The 24276-nt window shown below is 51.1% G+C and overlaps 1 protein-coding gene across 1 annotated transcript; it reads left to right on the top strand.

Annotated features, from left to right (window-relative positions):
- The first annotated feature begins 8759 nt into the window (after window positions 1-8759).
- LOC146767144 (uncharacterized) lies at window positions 8760-12422 on the top strand. The gene has a single exon (XM_085581110.1). The coding sequence runs from the start codon at window positions 9605-9607 to the stop codon at window positions 10778-10780; it is 1176 nt and encodes a 391-aa protein (XP_085437236.1). The 5' UTR covers window positions 8760-9604; the 3' UTR covers window positions 10781-12422.
- Window positions 12423-24276: the final 11854 nt, after the last annotated feature.

Raw genomic sequence — 24276 nt, 5'->3', positions numbered from 1 at the left:
GTATTCTTCTGTTCCATCTACATTGTCTTCACCTTCATTTACATCAGTGTTTTTGCCTGCCTTTATAGTAACACTATTGTTTTTTTCTTCATTTCCTTCTCCTTCTTCCTTTCCAGTGTCCTTGTCTTGGTCCACCTGTACATCCTTAGTTTTTTCTTTATTTGCTTCTCTAGATCTTCTTTATTTCCAGCAACATTGCCAGGTTCTTCTTCATTTCCTTCAGTGGTAGTGTCTCCTGGCATATCCCCATCACTCTGTTCTTCTTTCTTTAAGTGATAGCCATTGTCGACATCGCTGTCTTCCTTCACATCATAATTGCCACTGTTGACATCGCTGTCCTCCTTCATCTTCACATCATAATTGTCTTCAGTGGCATCATCCTTGTTGCCATCATCTGCAGCCACAGGACTGCCTTCTCTGTCATCTTCAGTGCCGCTGTTTTCTGCCTCCAGAGTCATATCTCTGTCTTCTTCACCTTCCTCTGGATCAGCGGTGTCTTCTTCCTGTTCAGTTATTCTCTCATCTCCCAAGGTCTTGCGGGAGCTCTGGTCCTTGCTGCTGCTGCTGGCCTCACAGCTCCTTCTCCTGCAGCCCAGCCACAGGCCCAAGAGGAGCAGGATGCCAGCAAGAACCCAGAATGGCCACTGCTGCAGGGCACCAAAGAGCATGGCTCCCCAGCCCTCATCCTGCTGCTGCAGGGGCCCCTGCTCCAGCTCCTGCATCAGCTGGGCCATCTCACGGTCCAGCAGCTCCTGACGCTCCCGCATTCTCTGGTGCGTGGCCTCATCCAGCCCATCCCCAGCTGGCTGGGGGTACTGCATCAGGCTTTGCACAAGCACAAACAGCAGTGACAGTAAAGCCATGGTCTGCAGGAGGACACACAGGAGGGGCTCAGTGGGGCCGGAATGGAGACAGTGAGGGGCAGGAGCAGCAGGGATGTGGTGGCAGGAAGGAAAGGGCCCCCGGCAGCTGGCAAGGCTGCACCGCTGCCCCGCGCGCCCCGCGCCCCCAGCAAGGCGCTGCGCCCGGCGCTGGGCCCTGGAGACGGGGCAGCCCCGGGGACCGGCGCTCCTGTCCCAGCCCTCCTCCAGCCCCCTCTCCTCTCTGCTGTGTACTCACCACTTGCCGAGGCTCTACTGGGGCAGCGGCACCGGCCTGGGGCCTTTTATAGTTGCCCCATTGTGACACGGCCCCTGTGCTGTCACAGAGTCCAGAGCGCATCACAGGCCAGCCCCGCCCGCCGTCCCAGCCCGGTCATGGAACTCATCATGGCCCCGATGCAGAGAAGAAAGGAACTGAAGTCTTTTTTTGCGTTTCAGGCTCTCTTATGTAGTTTGTCTCACAGCCACACAGCACTCCCCCTACCCCAGACTGGATGTGAGACTTCAAAAGGTGATGCATGTAATCTGCATCCTGTTCTGTTCAGCGCTTGAGACAAAACACCTCAACACCTCTTTCTGCTGCTGCTGGAAGGGGCAGATGAGATGGCTTGAGCTATGCTTGTAGGAAGCTACCAAAACAGTAATAGCCTCTTCAGCTGCACACTCACTAGGCAGAGGAATTTACCTCAAGGCACATGTTGGACCTGAAGGCACATCTGGAAGTGAAAAAGCATCTTGAGAAAAAATATCTGCATTTAGTCTCAGAGGAAGAATTTGAGCCACCTCAGAGCATTTCTGTTTTGTTCTATAATTGTGGGGTTGGCGGCTTTTTTTTTTTTTCTTTTTTTTGAGGGCATAATAATTGTAATAAACACTACCAAATGTGAATTTCCCCTCTCCCTTCTTTGATGGAAGACAAGTAATGAAAAAGTGGCAATTGCTCTTTCTCTGCATCTTACTCCAACATTTGCAGTTATTAAAATTTGTATCTTCTTTTCACTAGTCCATCAGTTTGAGGTGATGTCTGCAAATGAATAATAATTTTTCTTACCACTGTATCCTCAGCTTTAAGAGGATTCTCTCCCTTTCATATTCAGATCTTTCATTTTCTGCTTTATGCATCCTTTAAAGACCAGAAGCCTTTTCCCTCTGCTTTTTAATTTACTTAGGAAAAGCACATTAATTAAACAGTTACATTTGGTTGGTTGAAGGTTGCCCATGATATTTATTTAGCTGGAGGTTTATCTGGCTGTCAGAATAACTCACTGGAGAGATCACAATTTTATAACAATGCTGGTCAACCAATGTGACCTTCAACAGGACCACCTGTGGTGAACCTTGTGAGCCTGCCTGTGGCACTCATCCCTGCCTTTTCTGGCATGATTTTATATGCTACTGCACCTCAGGCACACAGTATGTAACTTCTGTCAAGCCTTCAAGACACTAGAAGTGTGATTCTGGAAATGCTGATAAATATAAAAGATACGACTCAGAGATAGCCATGTTACCTCTTCTTCTAAGGTTTCCAGGCCTGTAAACGAGGAGGGACAGGAACAACCAGACAATCAATTTATGGAACACTGAAAAGGTCAAGATATTGTAATATGCTGTATTGCACTGAATCTATGGGATATTAAAATTCAGATGGTTCATTCCTAGAAAATATTTGCAGTTGCACAAATAGAGAAGCACAGATTTCCACCATGGTGGCAATTACACAAACAAATGGATCTACTCCAATTACAGTTCGAGACAAACATCCTTGTGTGAGCTTCTTTGGAGCTTTTATATTTGGAGTACTGAGTTGTTCCACTCAAGCAGAGGAACTTAACCTGATACCAGGGATGGAAGGCTTCTTCCCTTCTTCTTTCTCATAAACAAAATGATGAGAAAACATTAACAGTCAGATCAACCTCTGCTAACCTTTTAACTTCAGCTGTTGATATGATTAAGTCAGGAGCCTCTGTTAGACTATTTTTACCTCTTATTTTCTTTCTCTCCTTTCTGATCCTTAATTTGCACTTGACATTTCAATTGATTTGTTGGGCTAAGGAATTTTGCCACTATTAGCTTTACTTTGACAAACCTCTCTAATTTTAGCATAGAGGGTCCCAGAAATTTAGCTAGGAGCCATTTTGACATAAGGGAAAGATGAGGTTTCTGGTCTATGTGACCCTGTACATTTTACAGGCTTTTGAGGAAAAACTCCTTTTCTACAGGATGCAATTTCTAAACCTCTGGACATTGCTAGTCTAGTCGACCCTAAGTGGTGACCAACATTTTTTAAATCCTTATCAAACTCTGGACCTGCAGCTACAACTGAGGCTGCAGCAGGAACACATGGAGCAGAAAGGATATTATATGTATCTCGCAGAAAATAGTCTTCTCAGTACATCCCTCCTCTCAGTGCTTGCTTATATTAAGCACTGAAAGTCACAGTTCTCTATACAGAGCAGAACCTGACTATTTAGAAAGGAAATAATTTAGCCAGCTAACCCAGACAGAGAATTGAGGCATTACTTCAGGAGAAATGAGGAAGGTGATGTCTGCCATTAGTCTTCAGTTACAAGAAGAAATAAATCCTGTCCCAAATTAAAGCAAGAGTTGCAGACCTCTTGCATTGTGACTACAAACAAAGTTGAAAGAGTATTCTGGCAAGAGCTTCTGAATTTAAATACAGAAATGACACAGGTCATGTGAGAACCAAAGAATGGAAACATTAATAAAGGAAGCAAAACCCTGTCCATGTCACTCCAAGATGTCTTCTGATATCCATGGCAGAATGGTGAGTTTGACAGAAACATTTATGTCTGCCAGGCAGATATCCAGTTATAGGAAAAAATTCTGTTTGTCTATGAAAACTCAGTTTTCAGTAAAAAAGATGAAAACTAATTTTGAATGTATATAAACAATACAAAATCATTCTTCAGGATATCTTTATGTATCAGGAGGCACATCTTTTATAACACTTTTATTGCTATATTTGTGAATAACTGTTTTGCAGTGCTATTTTAACTCAAATAATTAAGCTTTCCTTCTGTTTTATGTTTAAAAGTTTGGGGGTTGGGGTTTTTTGGCATTTGGAAGCAAGTCAACTGGAGAGCATTTTCTGTGCCATCTGAGGCCAAAAGTAACAGCATGGAGTCAGAGAAGGCCATTCAGCAGGCAATTTGTATCCTCAGTTGGGTATCCCTTCTGTAGAATGCAGCTGGTATAAACTATACAGGGTCTGGGGCTACAGAAACAGCAGAAATTAAGAAAGTGAATTTTCTAGAAAAGCTTGAAGTATAGAAAACTTTGAGCATGCTGTTAAAGAAGTTGTGAGTTTGGTTCAGGGGACTGCAGAGTTGATCCCTTCTTCAGTCATATTTCAATTGTTAATACAAGAGGAAATAGATCTTTTGATCACTTTTTCCTGTTAACAATCTGTTTTTAAACACTTCTTATAGATTGTTTTGCACTCATAGTATGATAAAAAACACAATTCTTGAAAAATTCAGCTACATGTGAAAATTAGATTTGGAAAAAATGGTGCTTCTTTACAAGTGTTGAAGTAGTTCTCTCTTCTTTGAGTAACTCCAGCTTTAGAGCAGGTATTTGAAAGTTACTAGTGAATCATACCTATGTCCTTCACCATTCTAAACAGACATCTGCACTTTGAGCCACTTTGGAAGCCTCAGCTGTTATGTGCAGTGCCTTCTCCATAAATAGCCAAAAGTTAGGGTGCTGGAGACTCCATCTTCACTGAGAAAATCCATTCTAAAACTTGCTGAAACTATTACTATCTAATCCCCAGCTTCTAAAGGTGTTTCTTTTTATCCCCATTCATTCTTTGTACCCAGCCTGAGCTCTGGGGGTGCCAGGGGTTCTGGAGGTCCCATTTGTATTCCTAAAGCTGCCATAACCCCCTGGAGGAACTCTCCTGCAAAATTAGTTCTGCTCTCTGAGTCTATGGCTTCCACAGTCCCTTTTATTGGAATGATGTCTTTTAGAAATGCCTTAGTAAGTGATCCAGTGGTTGCTGAGCAGTCAGAATTGCTTTTGCCCCCCTGTTAGGTGAGATGGTGTCACCAGAAGATATTGAAGCCTTCCTGCTCAGGGCATTTCAGTGCCAGGCTCATACAAGCACACACAGCTGTGCTGGTTGAGCTGACCATGGGGGTAACCTGCGCTTTGTCTGATTCCCTTTCCTCAATAACAGCGTGTCTTGGAACTCTTTTCCCTTCTGCTGCCCTTGTAGAGCCATCCACAAAGACATTTTCTGCCTCAGGCCAGGCAATGTCTCCTGAATCTCCCCCAGGCTGGGTCTGGAGCTGTGTCACTTGAATGCAGTGCTGGGTTTCTTCCCAGCCCCTCTGTGGGCTGTTCAAACAGGAGGCTGGGTTAAACCCTTCCCCTGTCCTCAGTTCTGAATCCTCCTGTGCCACTGAACAAGTTTCACACTGTAATAACCGAGCACTGCTCATCCATTGCGAGGCTCTTTTGGTTATCAAAGCTTGAACTTGATGGCAGACTGGAACAGTTGGAGATCCTGTTGTCATCAGGTTTTGGGCCTCGGTTCTGTTGAAGCTGTGGCTGCACAATTCTGCAGGCAATGAGGCCACTCTGGCCACTGGGTGAAACATTTTGGCCCAAGGATTCCTTTGGCATGGCCCTGTTGAACACTCACCTACAATTCCAATTTCTTTTCTGAGTCTGGAAGAGACAGAGCTGAGGCATCAATATTTTTGGTTGTTCATTTTCTCAAGTTTTGCTCTCTTTCTCCTGTCTATACCACAGCATGGAGGCTGTCTGAGGTTAAAAAGTCCTACAATGTTCTGGCTGGAACAGAGAATCCTCAATCCAGGCTGTGTAATTCCCTATTTATCCTCAAAATTGTCTCAGCTCCTTTTTGGTCCAGGGAAATGTTACTTCTGAGATTGCCCAGTGCCTCTCTGGGTCAATTCACCAGGAATCTTCAGTCCCAGTATTTCCCAAATATTTAACCTTTTTCTCCACCATTTACCATTTGTTTTTTTTTTTTTCCCCAATACTCAAAAGATATTTTTAGCCAGGAAATTCAGCCATTTCACTGGGGCTTTGTCTACCACTTGTTCTTGTCCTCCTCATTGGAGCCATCTGATTCCCTGACTGGCAGGATAGGAGTGCTGTAGGGAGACATCCCTGGCTCCAAAAGCCCTGCCTTTAGCAGGCTCCATACCAGGCTGTGAGCCCTTCCTTCCCTCCCCTGGAACAGGGTGTTGCTTTTAGACACCACTTGTCCTGGTTGCTTCCAAGTAGTTTGGAGAGGCTCCACATCAAATTTTCCCTGGGGCTGCCCACACCTCTGGGTTCCCTTCAGCACAGGCCTTCCCAGACATTTGACACAAAGGTACAGCAGCAATAGCCTCTGTGTCACCTTTTACAATATTACAATACCACCATCAAATTCCTTCCTAGTTAATTACAATCAGAGTAGGAAGAAAAAGAAATTAGTTTATTTCAAACCTATCCCCCACAGCTCCTAATAGCGATTGAACAAATGATTGATACCAGCTCAGCTTTCCCATTTATTCCCTTAATAATGAAAACACTCCTTTACAATTTTCCCCCTTTAGGTGTAATATTCAGAGTGGATGGAGAGGCCCCTGTGTCCATCAGGAGAGGCTTCCTCTGGATGCAGACCCAGCCTGAATGTTCTGCAGGGCTCCAGTGTGGTGGGTCCTTGGTGGGATGGGAGCTCAGAGAGCCCTGACAATCCATGTCCATGCAGGGGTGGACTTGCTCCTGCTGAGGGTGCTGCTGTCTGTGCTTGCAGTGTCCTTGTGGGCTGCAGCTGAAGCCCTGACTCCTTCCCAGGGGCTGTTTGGGTGGGCTCTGCCCTGGCCAGGAGGGCAATGCCTCTGCCAGGTGCTTGTGGCCGACCCCGTCATGCCCTGGGTGCTGGGGCCCCCTTGGGCCCTGGGGTTGATCCCTCAGGGGCTGAGGGAACTCTGCCATGGCCTTTGCCTTCAGCTTGGCCTTTTGCTCATCCCTTCTTGCCTTCAGCTGCTGTGCCCTTGTGCCCAAGTGCTGCAGGGCTTCTTGTGCCACTCCTGCAGCCCCGGTCACTGCCTGTGGGTGCTCATCGTCTGAGAGCTGCTGAGCTTTCTGCAAAACCTTTCCTTTCTGCAGGGACCCAAAGCAAATCCTGAACAGCAAATCCTGATCCTTCATGTGCACTCTGCATTTCCCAGCTGTTCCTTTGTTTTCCCCCCTGTGCTCAGGGTCCCTGCCCAGCCCGTGTGGCAGAGCCGGTGCCTGTCCTGCCGCAGTGTCCAAAGGCGGCCCCCCCGGCGGGCAGGGCCGGCAGCTCCCCGGGGCCGGGCAGCGGCCGGGGCGTCCCGCAGCCTCCTGGGGGCCGGGGGCCACTGCCGGCCCTGCCCGGGGCTGGTGGGGTCAGGCAGCGCCCGGCGCTGAGCCCCGGCTGCCCCACAGCCCCGGCCCGGCCCCGCAGCTCCCCACAGGCCCCAGCCCGTGCTCCCGGTGCCGCACCTCTGCGCCCGGTGCTGCCGCTGCCAGCGCAGAGAAACCCCTGGCATCCTGACCTCCTGCTTTTCCTGTCTGGGAAACCGGGGATGGAAAGGATCTGGATCAGCTGGCAAATGTGAGGATAAGACCCTGTTGAAAAACATTTCAGTCCTCTGTATTTTTCTCTTTCTCCTCTTTTCCATCATCCTTTTTCTTACCACATAGATTCCTCCTGCTGCTTCTTACCTGAACCATATTCCTGCACACTCCTCTTCACCCGATCCCTTCCCAGCACACCAACCCCATCCATCCCCTGTTGTCCAAATCCCTTCTCCCCTTCCCTTATTGCCCCCCTTGGGTGTCCATGTCCTTAATTACCTCTGGGGAAATATGCAAACTACCTCAACATTCTCCCAAGGGACCCTTCAGAGACATTTTGGGATAATCATCACTTTGGCCAGAACCCTCCCTGGCTTTCCCTTTTCTCCCCTCCATGGGTGCCCTGCCATGTTCACTCCCCGAGGATCCCAGGGCACTCACTGATGAGATTTTCAGTGCTCTCTCCCTGCTGACTCTTCACAGACCCCCTGATGTGTCACTCGTCTGTCTCCTGGTCACTCCCGGGTCCCAAATCAATCCCCAGTGCCACTGCCAGCCAAGGGAGCCGATCACCCAAAGTGGGTGAGGCACCTTCAGCTGCACTCCCTGCCCGCCGCCCCGGAGGGTGGAAGGAATTCGGGATGAGCCCCAGGGTGTGCGGGAAAATTGACATCACCAGACGATTCTGTCCATAAAGAATACAGAGGAGTACTGTAAAAGTAATTTCATTTCTAAAACTGGGAGAGGCCATGGGACATTTCCCATGGGATCTCTCCAATTGTTGAAGGACACAGCCCTCCTTTTCATCCTAATTCTCCTGGCCACATCTCACTCTCTCTTTCCTAATTGGCTGAAGTACTTGAGAGCTACAGATATCCCAGTCCACCTACTACATACACCATTAATATGCACCCCACTTTCATATAGCAAACGATATTAATGGCTCTGTTAAGTCTTTGTTGTTCTTCTGGAAGTTCATGAATAGAGCAGGACCTTGGCTGAGCAGCAGTCTGTGTCATCAATTAATAAAATTTTCTGAAACCGATGTCTTCTCCTGTCACTTCCTTACATAAAAAAGTTGCCTGGCCCTATCTCCGAGCAGCTTTAGAGCATCTGTTTGTAAAGACACTTTCCTGTGGTTCCTTCCATGGGGTCCCCCGTTTGTGGGACATCCCCCCTGGAGCAGGGTGTCCCCTCTGTGCTGCAGCCCCAGGGCTCGGGCCGAGCTCAGCCAATCAGAGCCCGCGGCGCTGATGACTCACCAGTTGCCAGGCAGACTCGCAGCTCCCCGCGTTCCCCACCTGGACCCACCTGCGCCCCCCCTCGGCCCCATGGCCCCGCGAGGGGAATTTGGGGAGGTGGGAGTGGGGCAGCGCCAAGGCCGGGCCCCCCCGCGCTGTCCTGGCGGGAGCGGCTGCAGTGGGGACCGAGTGCGGGCGGGAGCGGCCGAGAGCCCAGCGCTGCCCCAGCCCGACCTGCCCCAGCTCCATCCCTGCCCCTGCGCTGGGATGCTGTGGGGCTGGGGGGAAGAGGGAGCCGGCAGTGGGTGCTGGGCCTGGGGGCAGGAGGAGAAGGGAAGGAGAAGCAGGCTTGAGGAACAGAATGGTCAAACGATGCAGGTGGCAGGAGAGGGTGGGATTGTGCAGGAGAAGGAGGAATAGCAGGAGGAAGAGGAGTGTGAGGAAGAATAGGGACACCGGAGGAGGAGGAGCAGAAACAAGGATCACCACAAGGTTCCATCCCTCCTTGTATCTATAGCCTCCCCTCAGCCCCAGGAGCATTGCCACCCCACATGCAGCACGTGACTGTTGAGGGGTTCCACGATTTTCACAGGGGTGAATCACGGCATTTCTCAGCTTTATTGAGTTAAATGTTGGTGCTTTATTTTTTTTAGGGGCTGAATCTTTATGTTTTGGAGGAATTTTTTACTGAATCTTGATGTTTGGGGAGGTTTTGATCTGTGTCTTAAAGTTTTGAGGGTTTTTATGCTGAACCTTGGTGTTTTGGAGGTTCTTATAGACACACAATGCCCAATGACTTGGTGAGATGAAGTGGGGACAGGAGGAACTCCCAGTCCAAGATGCTCTGTTCTTTTTTTTTTTCCCCAGACCAGGATTTTTCATTCCCGGGGAGGAATGAAAATGGAGGAAATGGAGGAGGAGGAAAAGCCCTGGAGATCCCGCACAAGGAGTGGCAGCAAACCCAGCCCAGGGAGCTGCAGGGAGGAAAGAGCCCCCCTGAGCCAGGAAGGTGGGCAGAGATCCAGCCAGAGCTCAGAGCTGGTGGAGAAGCCTCGTGGCAGGGAGAAGCCCCACAAGTGCTTGGAATGTGGGAAGGGTTTCAGCCGGAGCTCCCACCTGATCGAGCACCAGGTGATCCACACTGGGGAACGGCCCTACGAGTGTGAGGAATGTGGAAAGTGTTTCAGGTGGAGCTCCAGTTTGAGACTTCACCAGAGATTCCACACCGGGGAGAGGCCCTTTGAGTGTGGGGAGTGTGGGAGGAGCTTCAGCCAGAACTCCATTCTGATCCAACATCAGAGGATCCACACTGGGGAAAAGCCCTTTGAGTGTGGGGAATGTGGGAAGAGCTTCAGCCAGAGGAGCAGCCTGATACAGCACTCGGTAATCCACACTGGGGATTGGCCTTATGAGTGTGGTAAATGTGGGATGAGCTTCAGCCAGAAGGGCTACCTGATGCAACACCAGAGGATCCACACTGGGGAAAAACCCTATGAGTGTGGGGAATGTGGGAAGAGCTTCAGGCACAGCTCTGGCCTGAGGAGACACGAGAGGATCCACACTGGAGAAAAGCCCTACGAGTGTGGGGTGTGTGGGATGAGCTTCAGCCTCAACTCCCAGCTTACGGAACACAAAAAGATCCATACTGGGGAAAAGCCCTACAAGTGTGGGGAATGTGGGAAGAGTTTCAGGGAAAGCTCAGCCCTGATTCGGCACCAGGTGATCCACACTGGGGAACGGCCCTACACCTGCTTGGAATGTGGGAAGAGCTATGGGTGGCACTCAGACCTGAGAAAGCACCAGCGCATCCACAGCGGGGAGAAGCCCTACGAGTGTTCCCAGTGTGGGAAGAGGTTTCAGATCAGCTCCAGTCTCCTCGTACATCAGCAGAGTCACACCGAGGAGAGGCCCTACCGCTGCCCCGACTGCGGGAAGGGCTTCAAGCACAACTCCAATCTCACCGTGCACCGGCGCATCCACACCGGGGAGAGGCCCTACGAGTGTGGGAAGTGTGGGAAGAGCTTCTCACAGAGATCAGCCTTGATCAAACACCAACGGAGGCGCCACTAAGGGGGGAAGCCCTGTGAGTTCCCCAAGGGTGGGAAGAGCTTCTTATGCTCCTTCCAGCTCCATTCCCTATGGGAGGATCCACGTTGGATGATCCTCAGTGACCTTCATTGGGCAGTCTTGGTGATCTATGGGCCTGGTTATCTGTGTTGGGAAGACACTTGGCTGGGAGGCTCCACATCTTCCTCGTTCCCTGTGGGCACCTAGATAAACCCAGTGGCAGGAACATCCATTGGGGCACAGACCAACAATGGGAATTCCTTGGGGAGAGCAGATTTAATGACTTCCAACTCCATAAAATCTTTTGCATTCAATCCTATCTTCTGGTGGCATCAAGGAATACTGAATGGTCTTGGAGGTATGTCCTAGGTTGACTATATGATGCTTGTATCTCCAGTTGTCTGTTCTGTTTATAGTGAGTTATAATTTTTGCACCTTTAAGACTTGTTCCGAGAGCAAAGGAGGGAGAGAAGGGCAGAGTTTGTTTTCAGAAACTGCACTCACTCCTCCACATTCTTGCTCCTGGGCCGGGTTGTCTGCAGATGGACAGACAGAGGTACAGATCTCTCCTTTGCTGTTAATTAGTTTTAGCTAGCTGTGGCAGAGAAGTTCCCTGGACTGTGGCTGTTTTTCCCTTTTCTTTGGACCTGTTTAAACCTGCTCTGGCCTGAACACCCAGAAGAGCACCAGCAGCTCACACCTGTGGCCCAGCGGGCCAGGCCTGGACTGTGGCATTTCCAGCACCGGAGGGACTGATAAGAGACTTAGTGAGCTGAGCTACAACCCACGGAGGGACTTCCTGAGTTTGTCTCTCTTTTAGAGCAGCAAGAGGTTTTATTGTTTAATATTGTTTAGGTTTTATTCTTTAAAAAACAGTTTTTTCGACTTTTCTCCAAGGAGGTATTTTTACCAAACTGGCTGGGGGAGGAGCCAATTGAATCTGCTTTCCAGAGGAATCCCTTTGGAGGTTCTCTCCCAAATTTGCTCTGAACCAGGACAAGGTCTTTTCCAACTTCAGGGATTCCACGATTTTGATTTCCTATTGCCCAAGGGTGTCTTCTGCAGCCAGATGGTGGAAAAACTGGGGAAAAGACCAAGATTTTGGAGACAGTGGGGTAGAAACTCCACCAAAAAGGTTCTTCCCTCCACCCAAGCACGTGGATCCTCAGCCGGCATGGACATGGAAGTCTTTTTCTTTTGGCCTTGATTTTGTTTTCATTTCTCTTTATCCCTTTAAAATATCCAATATTGAAGTAAAAATAGACATTGAACTAAGTTAGTGGATGTGGTCATGGTAGGACATAGACATGGTGGGACACGTGTAAGAATGTGCCCTCTGTTGACAGAGTAAACAAGTTAACCTTTTGTTCCCTTAAAAAGGACAAAGGCCAGGTGTTTCTCTCCTCAATTTGGTTGAAAGACACCTCATAGGACCTTGTGGACTTCACCTCAAACTTAAGGGTAGCTAATTGGACAGGAGCCAAAAAGTCCCACCTAAGCAATTCCCTAGAAAAGAAGAGAACAAAAGAAGTTAATTGCTTTTGTGAAGTGTTTTAGCAAGAGCAAGAACCTCTTGCCCTGACTTGGCTTTTCTCTGTAAAAAGCTTTTTCATTTTTGACTTTTATTAAAACTTTTTATTCCCAACACTGTCACATGAGCCATCCTGCTTGTTTTATGCCACCTGAGGTAGCTGAGCTATCAAGGGTATAATGCTTATCTCTGAGAGCTTATAAGACCAGGCTCAAAAAGAGAAAAAGCATTAGACATGGAGAGTGACATGGGCACGCATGGACATGGAGGGGGACAGGGCCATCCCTAGGGACATGGGGAGACACAGGCATGGATGGAGACATGGGGGACAGTGACAGGGATGGAAACATGGTGGGGAGATAGCCATGGGTGAGGACATGGTGGGACATGGCCAGTGACAAGTGGGGACATGGCCATGGCCGGTGCCATGGGAGGAACTTGCAGGGGATGAGTGGGATGCTGGGTTTGAAGGAGTTGAGGGTTCCTGGGCAGGACTTGGACCTTGCTGAGGCCTTTGGGGAGCCCAGGCCGAGCGGCTCCGGCTGCACTGGGAGAACCTGGTGGAGGTTCTGGGGCAGCTGCTCAAGGACCCCTGACCTGGAGCCCCAGGTGGGCACTGGGCTCCTGGAAGGGGATGAACATCCTTGTCCCTAGGAGGGAAATCCCAACACCCCCAGGGTGTTGGGGACAGCTGAGGGGCCACAACAGGGAGGGGAAAGCCCAACAGAGCTGTCCTCCTCCTAAGCTACATCCTAAATATCCCAAAATTCAGGGATTCCTCCCAGGAAAAAGCTGCCAGGAGCTGCCTGAATTGAGGGAAAGGGGGGATGTGATCCCCAAACTGAACAGGAGGGGCCTGGATCCCCAAATCCAAGCCCAGGGGTGAGAGGTAGAGCTGGAGGCACAATGGGGAAGGAGTGGGAGAGCAGGAGAAAAGAGGATTCCGACCAGGAGAGGAATGGGACCCTCAGATTGAGTTGGGAGGGGTCTTTGGGTTGGGGGAACAATGGGAGTGGGGAGGGAAGGGTGGGGATGGGATCAAAAATGGGTGGTTCCATGGGGATCCCTTAGTGTCCCCATCGCTTGATCCCTGGAGTGATTTCCGTGAGGCTCTGGGAGGGGGGAATGGATCTGCACTGGGTGGGTCCCCAAGCCCCCTGCCCATACCTGGGGGGCTCATGGGAGGTTCCCTCTACCCAAACGCTGGTGCTGCAGCCATGGGGGAGAGGTGGGTAGGAAAGGGGGATTTGGGGTGGTCAGGGAGGAGGAGCAGTAGGAAGAGGAGAGAGAGATGAGGAGGAGGTTAGGGAAAAGAAGGAACAGGAACAGGAGGAGGAAGAGGAGGAACCGCAGCAGATCCACACGGTTTGCCTGCCCTTCTGCCGAGTCTGCAGCTCCCCTGGTCAGGGCAGCATTGACTGCCCCAGATCCTGCAGGTAAGTGGGGAGGGGGAGCTCACCCCAAATCCATTGGGGGATTTCTGGGAGTTTTTTTTGCAGGGAAAGGGATATTTGGATCTTGCATTGCCCCAAAGTGAGACGCAGATGCCCCTTTGGAGACTTGTGAAGGGTTCCTGTAGCGATCTCTGTACCGGCTGGGGCAGTGGTAACAGTTTGGGGGGGGACATTGGTTTTGGGGTTCCAATTGGCATCGGAGTGGGGAGAGCAGCAATGGCCAATCCTGGAGCTGGGGGATCCCAGCAGCCTGGAGGAGTGGGGGACTCTGGAGATGAGCAGAGTCTGGGCCCATCCAACTGTGAACAGGGTGGTGACTTCTCGAGCTGGACTTGGGCAGCAGGACCAAGGTGCTCACCCTTTGTTTTTCCCCCAAGCCAGGATTTGTCCATCTGTCCTGGGTTGTAAGATAAGCTTGTATTCTATTTGCCATCTGTTGAAGGCAAACCTGTTGGGCAGGTTTTGTTATCTTTTCCAAGAACTGGTTTTGCTCCTAAGAGGTAATGGTTTGTTAGTGGGCCATTGACTGATTCAATGCAGGGCTGGTAACATAACACCATCCTATTGTGAGATGTTCCACCCAGAGGGGGGAAGCCAAGCACTCTTTTATTGGATATAAGGGGGTACCTTTTTGGGGACAGAGCAGCTCTTTACTTTGGGGGATTGCCAGAGAAGCAGCTCTCTCTCTCTCTCTTCGTGGGATTCCCAGAGAAGCAGCTCTCTCTCTCTTCTTCGCGGGATCTCGCAGCAAAACAGCCGGGGAGGCGGCGGCGGCGGAGCTCGGAGGCAAACCCGGCGCAGAGGAAGACCGTCCCCACTGCCACCAGATCTTCAGAGGAAAACTATACCCTTCAAAAGATCACCACTGCAGCTGCAATTCATCAACCACTGCAAGGGGAGCAATTGTCCCAGCAGGACTGCTACTGGCACCCCGAATCCTCAGGTTCTGGACTTTTTCACTGGTTTTGTTTGTACCGATTGCATTTGCCTTTTTAAATTGTTGTCTAGTTTTCTCCTAGTAAAGAATTGTTACTCCCATTCCCATATCTTTGCCTGAGAGTCTTTTGATTTAAAACTCCTAGTAATTCGGAGGGAGGGGGTTTACCTTCTCCATTGCAGAGGAGGCTTTAGCCCTCCTTCGCAGATTCCTGTCTTGTCGAACTTAGACAGATTTTGGCGCATCAACGTGGGGCTCGAGGGCATTGAGAGGGAAAAAGGATTAACAGTTCTTAAGTAATTTGGTTTTTTGTTGCGTGTAAAAACATCTTCAGCATCACCATGTGGTCTAGTTTACCTTGGTTTGGGTGGCATGTGATCGTAGCTATACTTTTCCCATTTGCAGACCCTTATCTAAAAATGGGTCCTATAACTAAGGCTACGGTGTCTGTTATCAAGTTTGGCTTCTGGGTTAATTGGGTGAGGAATTCATGGATCTTTAATTTCCTCTGGAAGGCAGGTACATGGATTCATAGCTATCACACGTTAACTGTATGTTTTTGGGGTTACTTTAATAACGGTACCTACTGCGAGGAAATAGCGCCTGGGCAAACTTTCTCCCAACCTTTTAACCATCTTTTTGGGTCTGCTCCACCAGTTCTCAAAGGGTTAAGATCCTTTCTAAGTGCTAATGATACCATACAATGGGTGGTGTTGCTGATAGTCCTGTTATATTTAGCATTCAGAGATAAGGGAAGATTAACCTGGATAACTACCCTCACAGCTACACCACAGACTCGAGATGCTGCTGCTCCAGAGCCTGACCCTGCCCCACAGCCCACCTCAGAAATGAACCGCCCAGATTGGGTGAGGGTTCTGGTTAAGGAGATACGAGAGATGCTGAAGGAGTGCGTTTCCCCAGCTGGTGAGAAACCGGCCCTTTGCCTTGAGGAGGGACAGTCTAATAGTACAGCTGTGGAACCCACAGATGTTACAACTGTCCAGCTTCCAGCTGAACCACAAAGGCAGTCACGGCCAGCAGCAGTGGCCCCGGTAGAAACAAGGAAGTCTAAGATGAAAGCAGAGCACCCTGCAGATAGGGACAGGAATGGAGGAACCTCACAACCCACAGGGGAGCCAGAGATTGCTATCATCACCGAGTCCCTGATGTACGAAAGTCTTTGTAATCTGCATAAAGACATTGTGCGATGAGGGCGTGAGGCTTATGCTACTTGGTTACTCCGGGTTTGGGATCTTATGGGTACAGGCATGCAGCTGGACGGTGATGAGGCAAGGAACTTGGGACCCTTGACCCAGGACTCGGGTATAAATCAGATTTTTGTAAGGGAACCAGGGTCCCTTTCTCTCTGGGAGCGGCTCTTAATGAGTGTCAGGGAGAGGTTTGTCCACAGAGAGAGAATGCAAGAGCACCATCATAGAATGCGCTGGAAGACCCTCGAGGAAGGGATCCAACAGCTGAGGGAAGTGGCAGCATTGGAGGTACTCTTTGGGAGGGATGGACGACACAATAATGACCCTGACAAGGTCAGGTGTACGGGACAAATGCTGTGGAGTCTGGCAAATCTTGGGCCATCTCAATACGCCACCTTCATTGCAACAATCAATGCTGACGCCCACCGGGAGACAATAGGTTCTGTTGCCAACAAACTTAGGAATTATGAGAGTATGATTAATGGCCCAATGCAGGCTCATATCTCAGCTGTGATTAAGGAGTTTAAAGAGGAGATGAGGGAGGAGATAAGGAAGGTTAATACAGCACCCGTGAGAGTCACGGGCCCCAGAATCAACGCCCAACAATCCCCAGCTAGAGAGAGAGGGTACACCCCAAGGGCTAATCTGTGGTTCTTCCTGCGTGACCATGGGGAAGACATGGGGAGGTGGGATGGGAAACCCACTTCTGTCCTGGCAGCATGGGTCCGTCAACTTAAGGAGGGAAACTCTAACCAGGGGAGTTCCACCAAAGTGAAGGTAGCCTCAACCTCCCGTGACCAAGCTTGTGGGTACGATCTGTCAGACCCCCTTGAAGGGACCTCTAGTATGTATGCCCAGGAAAGGAATGATAACCAGTGTTAGAGGGGCCCTGTCTCTAGCCAGGGAGAGGCACGGGAAAACCGGATCTTCTGGACAGTGTGGATCCAATGGCCTGGCACATCAGAGCCACAAAGATATGATGCTTTAGTTGATACTGGTGCACAGTGTACTCTGATACCATCGGGACATGTGGGGGCAGAGCCTGTTTCCATTGCTGGTGTGACAGGGGGATCACAACAATTGACTCTGGTGGAAGCCGAGGTGAGCCTGACTGGGAAGGAGTGGAAGAAACATCCTATAGTGACTGGCCCAGATGCTCCGTGTATCCTAGGCATAGACTTCCTCCGGAACGGCTATTACAAAGACCCAAAGGGACTCAGGTGGGCTTTTGGAATAGCCGCTGTAGAGGCAGAAGACATTAAGCAATTGAACACCTTGCCTGGACTGTCAGGAAACCCCTCTGCAGTAGGACTCCTAAGGGTGGAAGAACAACGCGTGCCAATTGCGACCTTGACAGTGCACCGCCGGCAGTATTGAACGGATCGAGATGCCGTGATCCCCATCCACAGAATGATTCGGGAGCTGGAGAGCCAAGGGGTGGTCAGCAAAACCCACTCACCCTTCAACAGCCCCATCTGGCCTGTGCGCAAATCTGACAAAGAATGGAGATTGACTGTGGACTATCGTGGCTTAAATGAAGTGACTCCACCGCTGAGCGCTGCTGTACCGGATATGCTGGAACTCCAGTACGAGCTGGAGTCCAAGGCAGCAAAGTGGTATTCCACCACTGATATTGCTAATGCGTTTTTCTCCATTCCTCTGGCAGCAGAATTCATGCCTCAGTTCTCTTTCACCTGGAGGGGCGTGCAGTACACCTGGAACCGACTGCCCCAGGGGTGGAAACACAGCCCCACCATCTGCCATGGACTGATCCAGACTGCACTAGAAAAGGGTGAGGCTCCAGAACACCTGCAATACATTGATGACATGATTGTGTGGGGGAGCACAGCGGCAGAAGTGTTTGAGAAAGGTGAGAGGATCATCCAGATACTACTAGAAGCTGGCTTTGCCATCAAGAAGAGCAAAGTCAAGGGACCTGCCCGAGAGATCCAGTTTCTGGGAGTGAAATGGCAAGATGGACGGCGCCAGATTCCCACTGAGGTCATCAACAAGATCAGGGCTATGTCCCCACCAACCAGCAAAAAGGAAACACAAGCTTTCCTAGGTGCCATTGGTTTCTGGAGAATGCACATTCCTGAGTATAGCCAGATTGTGAGCCCTCTTTATCTGGTTACCCAAAAGAAGAATGATTTCCACTGGGGCCCTGAGTAGCAACAAGCCTTCACCCAGATCAAGCAGGAGATCGCTCATGCTGTAGCCCTTGGCCCAGTCAGAACGGGACCAGAGGTCAAGAATGTGCTCTACTCTGCAGCCGGGAACCATGGGTTGTCCTGGAGCCTTTGGCAGAAAGTGCCTGGGGAGACTCGAGGCCGACCACTGGGATTCTGGAGCCGAAGTTACAGAGGGTCTGAAGCCAACTACACTCCCACAGAGAAGGAAATCTTGGCTGCATTTGAAGGAGTTCAAGCCGCCTCGGAGGTAATTGGCACAGAAACACAACTCCTCCTGGCACCCCGACTACCGGTGCTGGGGTGGATGTTCAAAGGAAAGGTTCCTACTACCCACCATGCCACTGACGCCACATGGAGCAAATGGATTGCCCTCATCACTCAACGCGCCCGTATTGGAAACCTGAATCGCCCTGGGATTTTGGAGATAATTACGAACTGGCCAGAAGGTGAAAACTTTGGTCTCACTGATGATGAGGAGCAGGTACAAGTGGCAAGGGCTGAAGAAGCTCCACCATACAACCAACTACCAGCAGAGGAGACCTGCTACGCTCTTTTCACTGACGGCTCCTGTCACATTGTAGGGATGAACCGGAAGTGGAAAGCAGCTGTATGGAGCCCCACACGCCAAGTTGCACAAGCTACCGGAGGAGAAGGTGGATCAAGCCAACTCGCTGAACTCAAGGCCGTTCAGCTGGCTCTGGATATTGCTGAAAGGGAGAAGTGGCCAAAGCTCTACCTTTATACTGATTCATGGATGGTAGCCAATGCTCTGTGGGGCTGGCTGGGAAGGTGGAGGAAGGCCAACTGGCAACGTAGAGGAAAGCCAATCTGGGCTGCTGATATATGGAAAGACATTGCCTCTCGGGTGGAAAAGCTGACGGTGAAAGTCCGTCATGTAGATGCCCATGTCCCCAAGAGTCGGGCTAATGAGGAGCACCGAAACAACGAGCAGGTAGATCAGGCAGCAGGAATAGAGGTGTCAAAGATAGACTTACATTGGCACCATAAGGGGGAGTTGTTCCTGACTCGATGCGCTCATGATGCCTCAGGCCATCAGGGCAGAGATGCCACCTACAAGTGGTCACGAGACCAAGGGGTGGATCTAACCATGGACAATATTTCTCAGGATATCCATGACTGTGAGAACTGTGCTGCCATCAAACAGGCGAAGCAGGTAAAGCCCCTCTGGTATGGTGGGCGGTGGTCCAAGTACAGCTATGGGAAGGTCTGGCAGATTGACTACATCACACTGCCCCAGACACACCAAGGCAAGCGCTACGTGCTGACCATGGTAGAAGCCACCACTGGATGGCTGGAGACTTTCCCTGTACCTCATGCCACTGCCCGGAACACCATCTTAGGCATAGAAAAGCAAGTCCTGTGGAGACGCGGCACACCTGAGAGAATTGAGTCTGACAATGGCACCCATTTCAAGAACAGCCTTATCAACACCTGGGCCAGAGAACATGGTATCGAATGGATATATCATATTCCCTATCATGCTCCAGCTGCCAGCAAAGTTGAACGGTGCAACGGACTCCTTAAGACTACCCTAAAGGCACTTGGTGGGGGAACATTTAGAAACTGGGAAATTAACCTGGCAAAAGCAACCTGGATAGTCAACACCCAAGGGTCCATCAATCGAGCTGGTCCTGCCCAGTCAGAACCCTTATACACAGTAGATGGAGATAAGGTCCCTGTAGTACATATGAAAGGTATTTTAGGGAAAACTGTTTGGATTAATCCCACCACAGGCAAAGACAAACCCATCCGTGGGATTGTTTTTTCTCAAGGACCTGGTTACACTTGGTGGGTAATGCAGAAAGATGGGGAAACTGGTTGTGTACCACAGAGAAACCTGGTCTTAAGTGAGAACTGGGTGTAAGATTTCATTGTGATGCAGATGGAAATAGAATAAGGGGTGGATAATGTCCTGATTTGCAAGATAAGCATGTATTCTATTGCCATCTGTTGGAGGTTTGGCAGTTTTCTTATCTCTTCAGAGAACAATGTCTCCCTCGGGGGAGATATCTTCTGTTTATGGACCATTGAATGACTCACTGCATGACTGGTAAAGTTACATCATCCCATTGTGAGATGCTCCACCCAGAGGGAGGAGCCAAGGCTCCCTACATGCATACAATTTTTTTGGCCATCACAACAGCCTCTTTGCTGGATTCCCAGAGGAGCAGCTTCTTCCCTGCTGGATTCCCAGAGGAAGACCAGGCCCATCCACTCCAGCACCAGACCTCAGAGAAAACTAAACCCTTCTGCAGATCTCCGCTCCAGCAGCATTTCATCTGCCACTCTAGGAGGAGCAGCCATCATTTAACTGGACTATTACCAGTACCCTGACTCCTCAGCGTGTCAGGTTTCTGACTCTATTATTAGTTTTGTTTGTACAAATTTTTTTTTTTGTAGTTTTTTTCCTAGTAAAGAATTGTTAATCCCATTCCCATATCTTTGCCTGAGAGCCTTTTAATTTTGAAATTGTGGTAATTCGGAAGCAAGGAGGTTTACCTTTTCAATTTCATGGGAGGCTTCTGCCTTCCTTCACAGACTCCTGTCTTTTCAAACCAAGACAGGTCTCGTCGGGAACAGCCTGGTTTGGGTGCCGTGAGTGCAGGCAGGAGTTGGGGCAGGTGAAGAGGCAGTGAGCAGCTTGTGTTTGTAGAGGGCCTGGGGCTGCACCTCTGAACCTCCACCTGGAAACGCACTTGGGGGAATAGGAGCTACAGCTGGAGTGCCTGTCCTGAAAGGACATGAAGGCCTTCAGCCTTGCCAGCGTTTCTTAAGGGTGTGTTGGTGTTGAGCAGAAAAGCTGCACATTTGGGGAAATGCCTTTGGAGGACAGGGGCTTGCTTCTCAAGTAAAGTGCTTCCCAGAGAGCTCCCAGTGAAGCAGATCCAAGTGTCCCCCTTTGGCCAGGCAGTGTGGTGGAGAGTCTTGGCTGATCTTGGTGTGTGCCAGGCCTCAGAAAAGGCTTGGAAGGTTTGCCTCCCAAGTGCCCTGCTCACTGGCTCTCCCTGTGCATCTTGGAGAGTGCAAGGTAGGCATTTCTGGCAGCTGGGCATCAGCAGGCCTTCCAATGGGGGCGTGTTGTGGAGCGAGCCCAGCTGAGATACCCCGAGAGGAGCCCAGGGCTCCTTGCTCCTCTCTGCTGGCCCGTGAGCGTCTGTCTGCTCTCGGGATGGCCCTGGCTGTGTCAGGGCTGCTGCGTGGGCACGAGACAGCCAGTCCTGTCCCGCTGGGTCCCAGCAGTACCTGGCAGCCGTCCTGCATCCACGTCCGGATGCTGGCCAAGAGAGGCCCTGAGAGCTGAGGCAGCTGATTTGAAGCTTTTGCAGGTGCCAACAGGTCAAGGCCAACAGTGTTCCCTCAGGATACAGCATTCCTGAGGGGCTTCCCCAGAGGTGCCTGATGCCACCCACTCCTTGTGGCAGCAGTTGCTTTCCTGTGGAAGGTTCTACCTTCCCCAAGAGCACAGAGGGAGCTGGAGAAAGAGCTTGCCAGGCTGCTCTCCATCCTTTACCAGGAGCCCTGGGTGAGCGGAGTAGTCCCAGCTGAGTGCAGATGTGCCAATGGAAGAGCCGTGCCAATGGAAGGCTCAGTGGGAAGGATGATCCAGGATCCATAGGCCTGGCAGCCTGAGCTTGCTGCCGGGGAAGGCCTTGGAGCAGATCCTCCTGAGTGCCATCCCATGGCATATCAGGGAACCAGGGCATCTGTGGGAGGGTGGGACAGGGACAAGGACAGGGACAGGGACAAGGACAGGGACAGGGACAGGGACAGGGACAGGGACCGGGACAGGGACAGGGACCGGGACAGGGACAGGGACAGGAACAGGGACAGCTGGGGGTCCTGGCGGGATGTTGAGGGCTTCTGTGTGGTGTTTGCAGGCTGTTGGTGTTGAAGGTGTGTTGGAGAATGAGTTGTCTGGGAGGTGAGAGGTCTAGGCTGGAATTTGAGTCTGTTTGAAGGCAGCATCTGTGGTTTGGCACAGCTTTGCTTATAGGGCCCAGAAAGAATATCTGTGACTGCTTTTGTTCATGGTCCTGATTCTGCTGCAGGGAACAAGAGGGGAGAGCTGTACTCTAATGGCCACTTAGATCTCTATCCCGGGGCAGGGTTAACCATTTTGCCATCTAGTCATTGTTGCCAGCAGTTGCTCCAGGTGTTCCTGCCAACAGCCCCTGCAGGCAGGAGCACAGTCCCCAGTGCCCCTGGGCTTTGGCTCCCTCTGGCACAGAAGCCCCCCAGGGGCACAGGTCTCTGGGGCAGGAGATGGCACCAGCCCTGCCAGGGCTTCGGGGGTGGCAGGTCTGCTTGGGCAGGGACTCTGCCTCACCTGCTGGTGTCAGCGCTCCCCGGGCCCCAGGGCTCAGAGCAGCATTCCTGCCCTGGCCCACAGTTCCTTGTCCGTGTCACACCCGGGGGTTTGGGATGGCCACAAGCCAGGACGTGTCCTGAGGAAGCCGTGCCAGCTTCTGTGGAAGGCCCTGTGCCCTTCCCAGCGCGGCTGCGTCGGCAGCCCTGGGGGCTCCTTCTGCTGCCCTGAGCCCGCAGAGCAGGGCAGCGTTTGCTGATGGGCTGAGCCATTCCTAAAGATCCTGTTGGGCTGTCTCAGACACTTGAGGCCAGGGATTCCTTCCAACCTGGACCACTTTGGGTGGGCAGGGGGCAGCCCCAGCGCAGGGGGCAGTGCGTGCAAGGGCCCTTTGTGACACATGCAGCATGGAATGGAGCCCGGTGTCCAAGGGCCCTTTGTGACACATGCGGCATGGAATGGAGCCCGGCGTCCAAGGGCCCTTTGTGACACATGCTGACATAGGAGCTGGAAGTGGCAAGAGCACGCCACAGTGCTCAGAGCAGGCGAAGGGACAGGACGGGACAGAGCGGTGCTGTGAGGAGCCCCCGCACAGCGCGCTCGTTCCTGTCCGACCCGGAGCTTTCCTGAGGCATTGTTCCTGCAGCTGACCTCGAGGCCAGACCACAGGACTCAGTAACCTGCGGCCTTCCGAGACTTAAATTCTGCAGGTGCCCTTGAGGGCAGAGCGTGGGACTTGGTACCCCAGAGTTTTCCAAGGCATCTCTCCTGAGGATAGCCAGAAATCCAGTCAGTGACATGGGGCAGGGAGCCCTGAGAGTGCCCAAGCTGACCTGGATGGAGGAGGAAGAAGGCGACCCTGCAGCTGCCCCAGCGCAGGAGACTGAAGAGGTGGTGCTGTTCCATCCACCACAGGAGGGTGAGTGGCAGAGCCAGGCTGCAAGGCCGGTGCCTTCAGCCAGCTTGGCCCCATCCCATCCCATCCCATCCCATCCCATCCCATCCCATCCCATCCCATCCCATCCCATCCCATCCCATCCCGTCACATCCCATCCTCTGGTGACATGTCCATGGACAGGACGGAAGAGCGGCCCGGGCAGTGTTGCCTTCATGGGAGGCAACGGCGACCTGGTTGCAAGGAACAGCACGGCAGCCCAGTCTCCCCTGGGCCACTCGGGCTAACGACACACGCAGGACACCAATGTGGTGGACGGTCGAAAGCGTTTATTATCTCATGGGTTTAAATAGTCTTGGGGGACTCTGCTACGTCGGGGGGGGTTGGCAGGGTCTCTAGGGTTAGTCAGGAGTGGAAAACTACTGGGTTAGGTGTGGTTACATTCTTTGGGGTAATGGATAACATGTTGCAGGGTGAGAGGGGGATGGGGGTCTTTCTTTCTGTCACATCCTGAAATCTTCCGTTCGTCTGTCCCTATCTACTACATCTCTCCCCTCTTTTTTATAAATAAAATGAGGTAGTTGTAGATATAGGCACTGGAGTGAGGTACAAACTTGTAACTTGGTAATGAAAAAAGGGGTTTGGTAAACCTGAGTAATTCTCGCAAGGTGAGTTTCGAAGGCTTTTGCAACTGACTGTGTTCGCAGTTTTTGGTTTACAGCATTTGTTGCTGGCCCACGAACAGAATGTTCGCCCGTTCTAGACGGGCCTGAACAAACGAGACTAGCTTGTTTAGCAGGCATGGTCTTATGGTAACAGCTAAAAGCAGTATTGCCAATGGACCTACCAGGGCGGAAATTAAAGTGGTGAGCTAAGGTGATTGATTGAACCAAGATTCGAACTAGCTCTGCTGGGTTTCCCTGTCTCTCTTTCTCTGAGCCAGTCTATCTTG

The sequence above is a fragment of the Lonchura striata genome, chromosome 5 (assembly GCF_050655825.1).
Source record: "Lonchura striata isolate lonStrDom1 chromosome 5, ASM5065582v1, whole genome shotgun sequence".
Classification (NCBI taxonomy): Eukaryota; Metazoa; Chordata; class Aves; order Passeriformes; family Estrildidae; genus Lonchura; species Lonchura striata.
The sequence above is the reverse complement of the archived record's forward strand: the minus strand, read 5'-3'. Positions and strand labels throughout refer to the sequence as shown.

What these genes read in the sequence shown, in the direction of transcription:
- LOC146767144 (XM_085581110.1), top strand. Translation starts at nt 9,605, where the DNA reads ATGAAAATGGAGGAAATGGAGGAGGAGGAAAAGCCCTGGAGATCCCGC.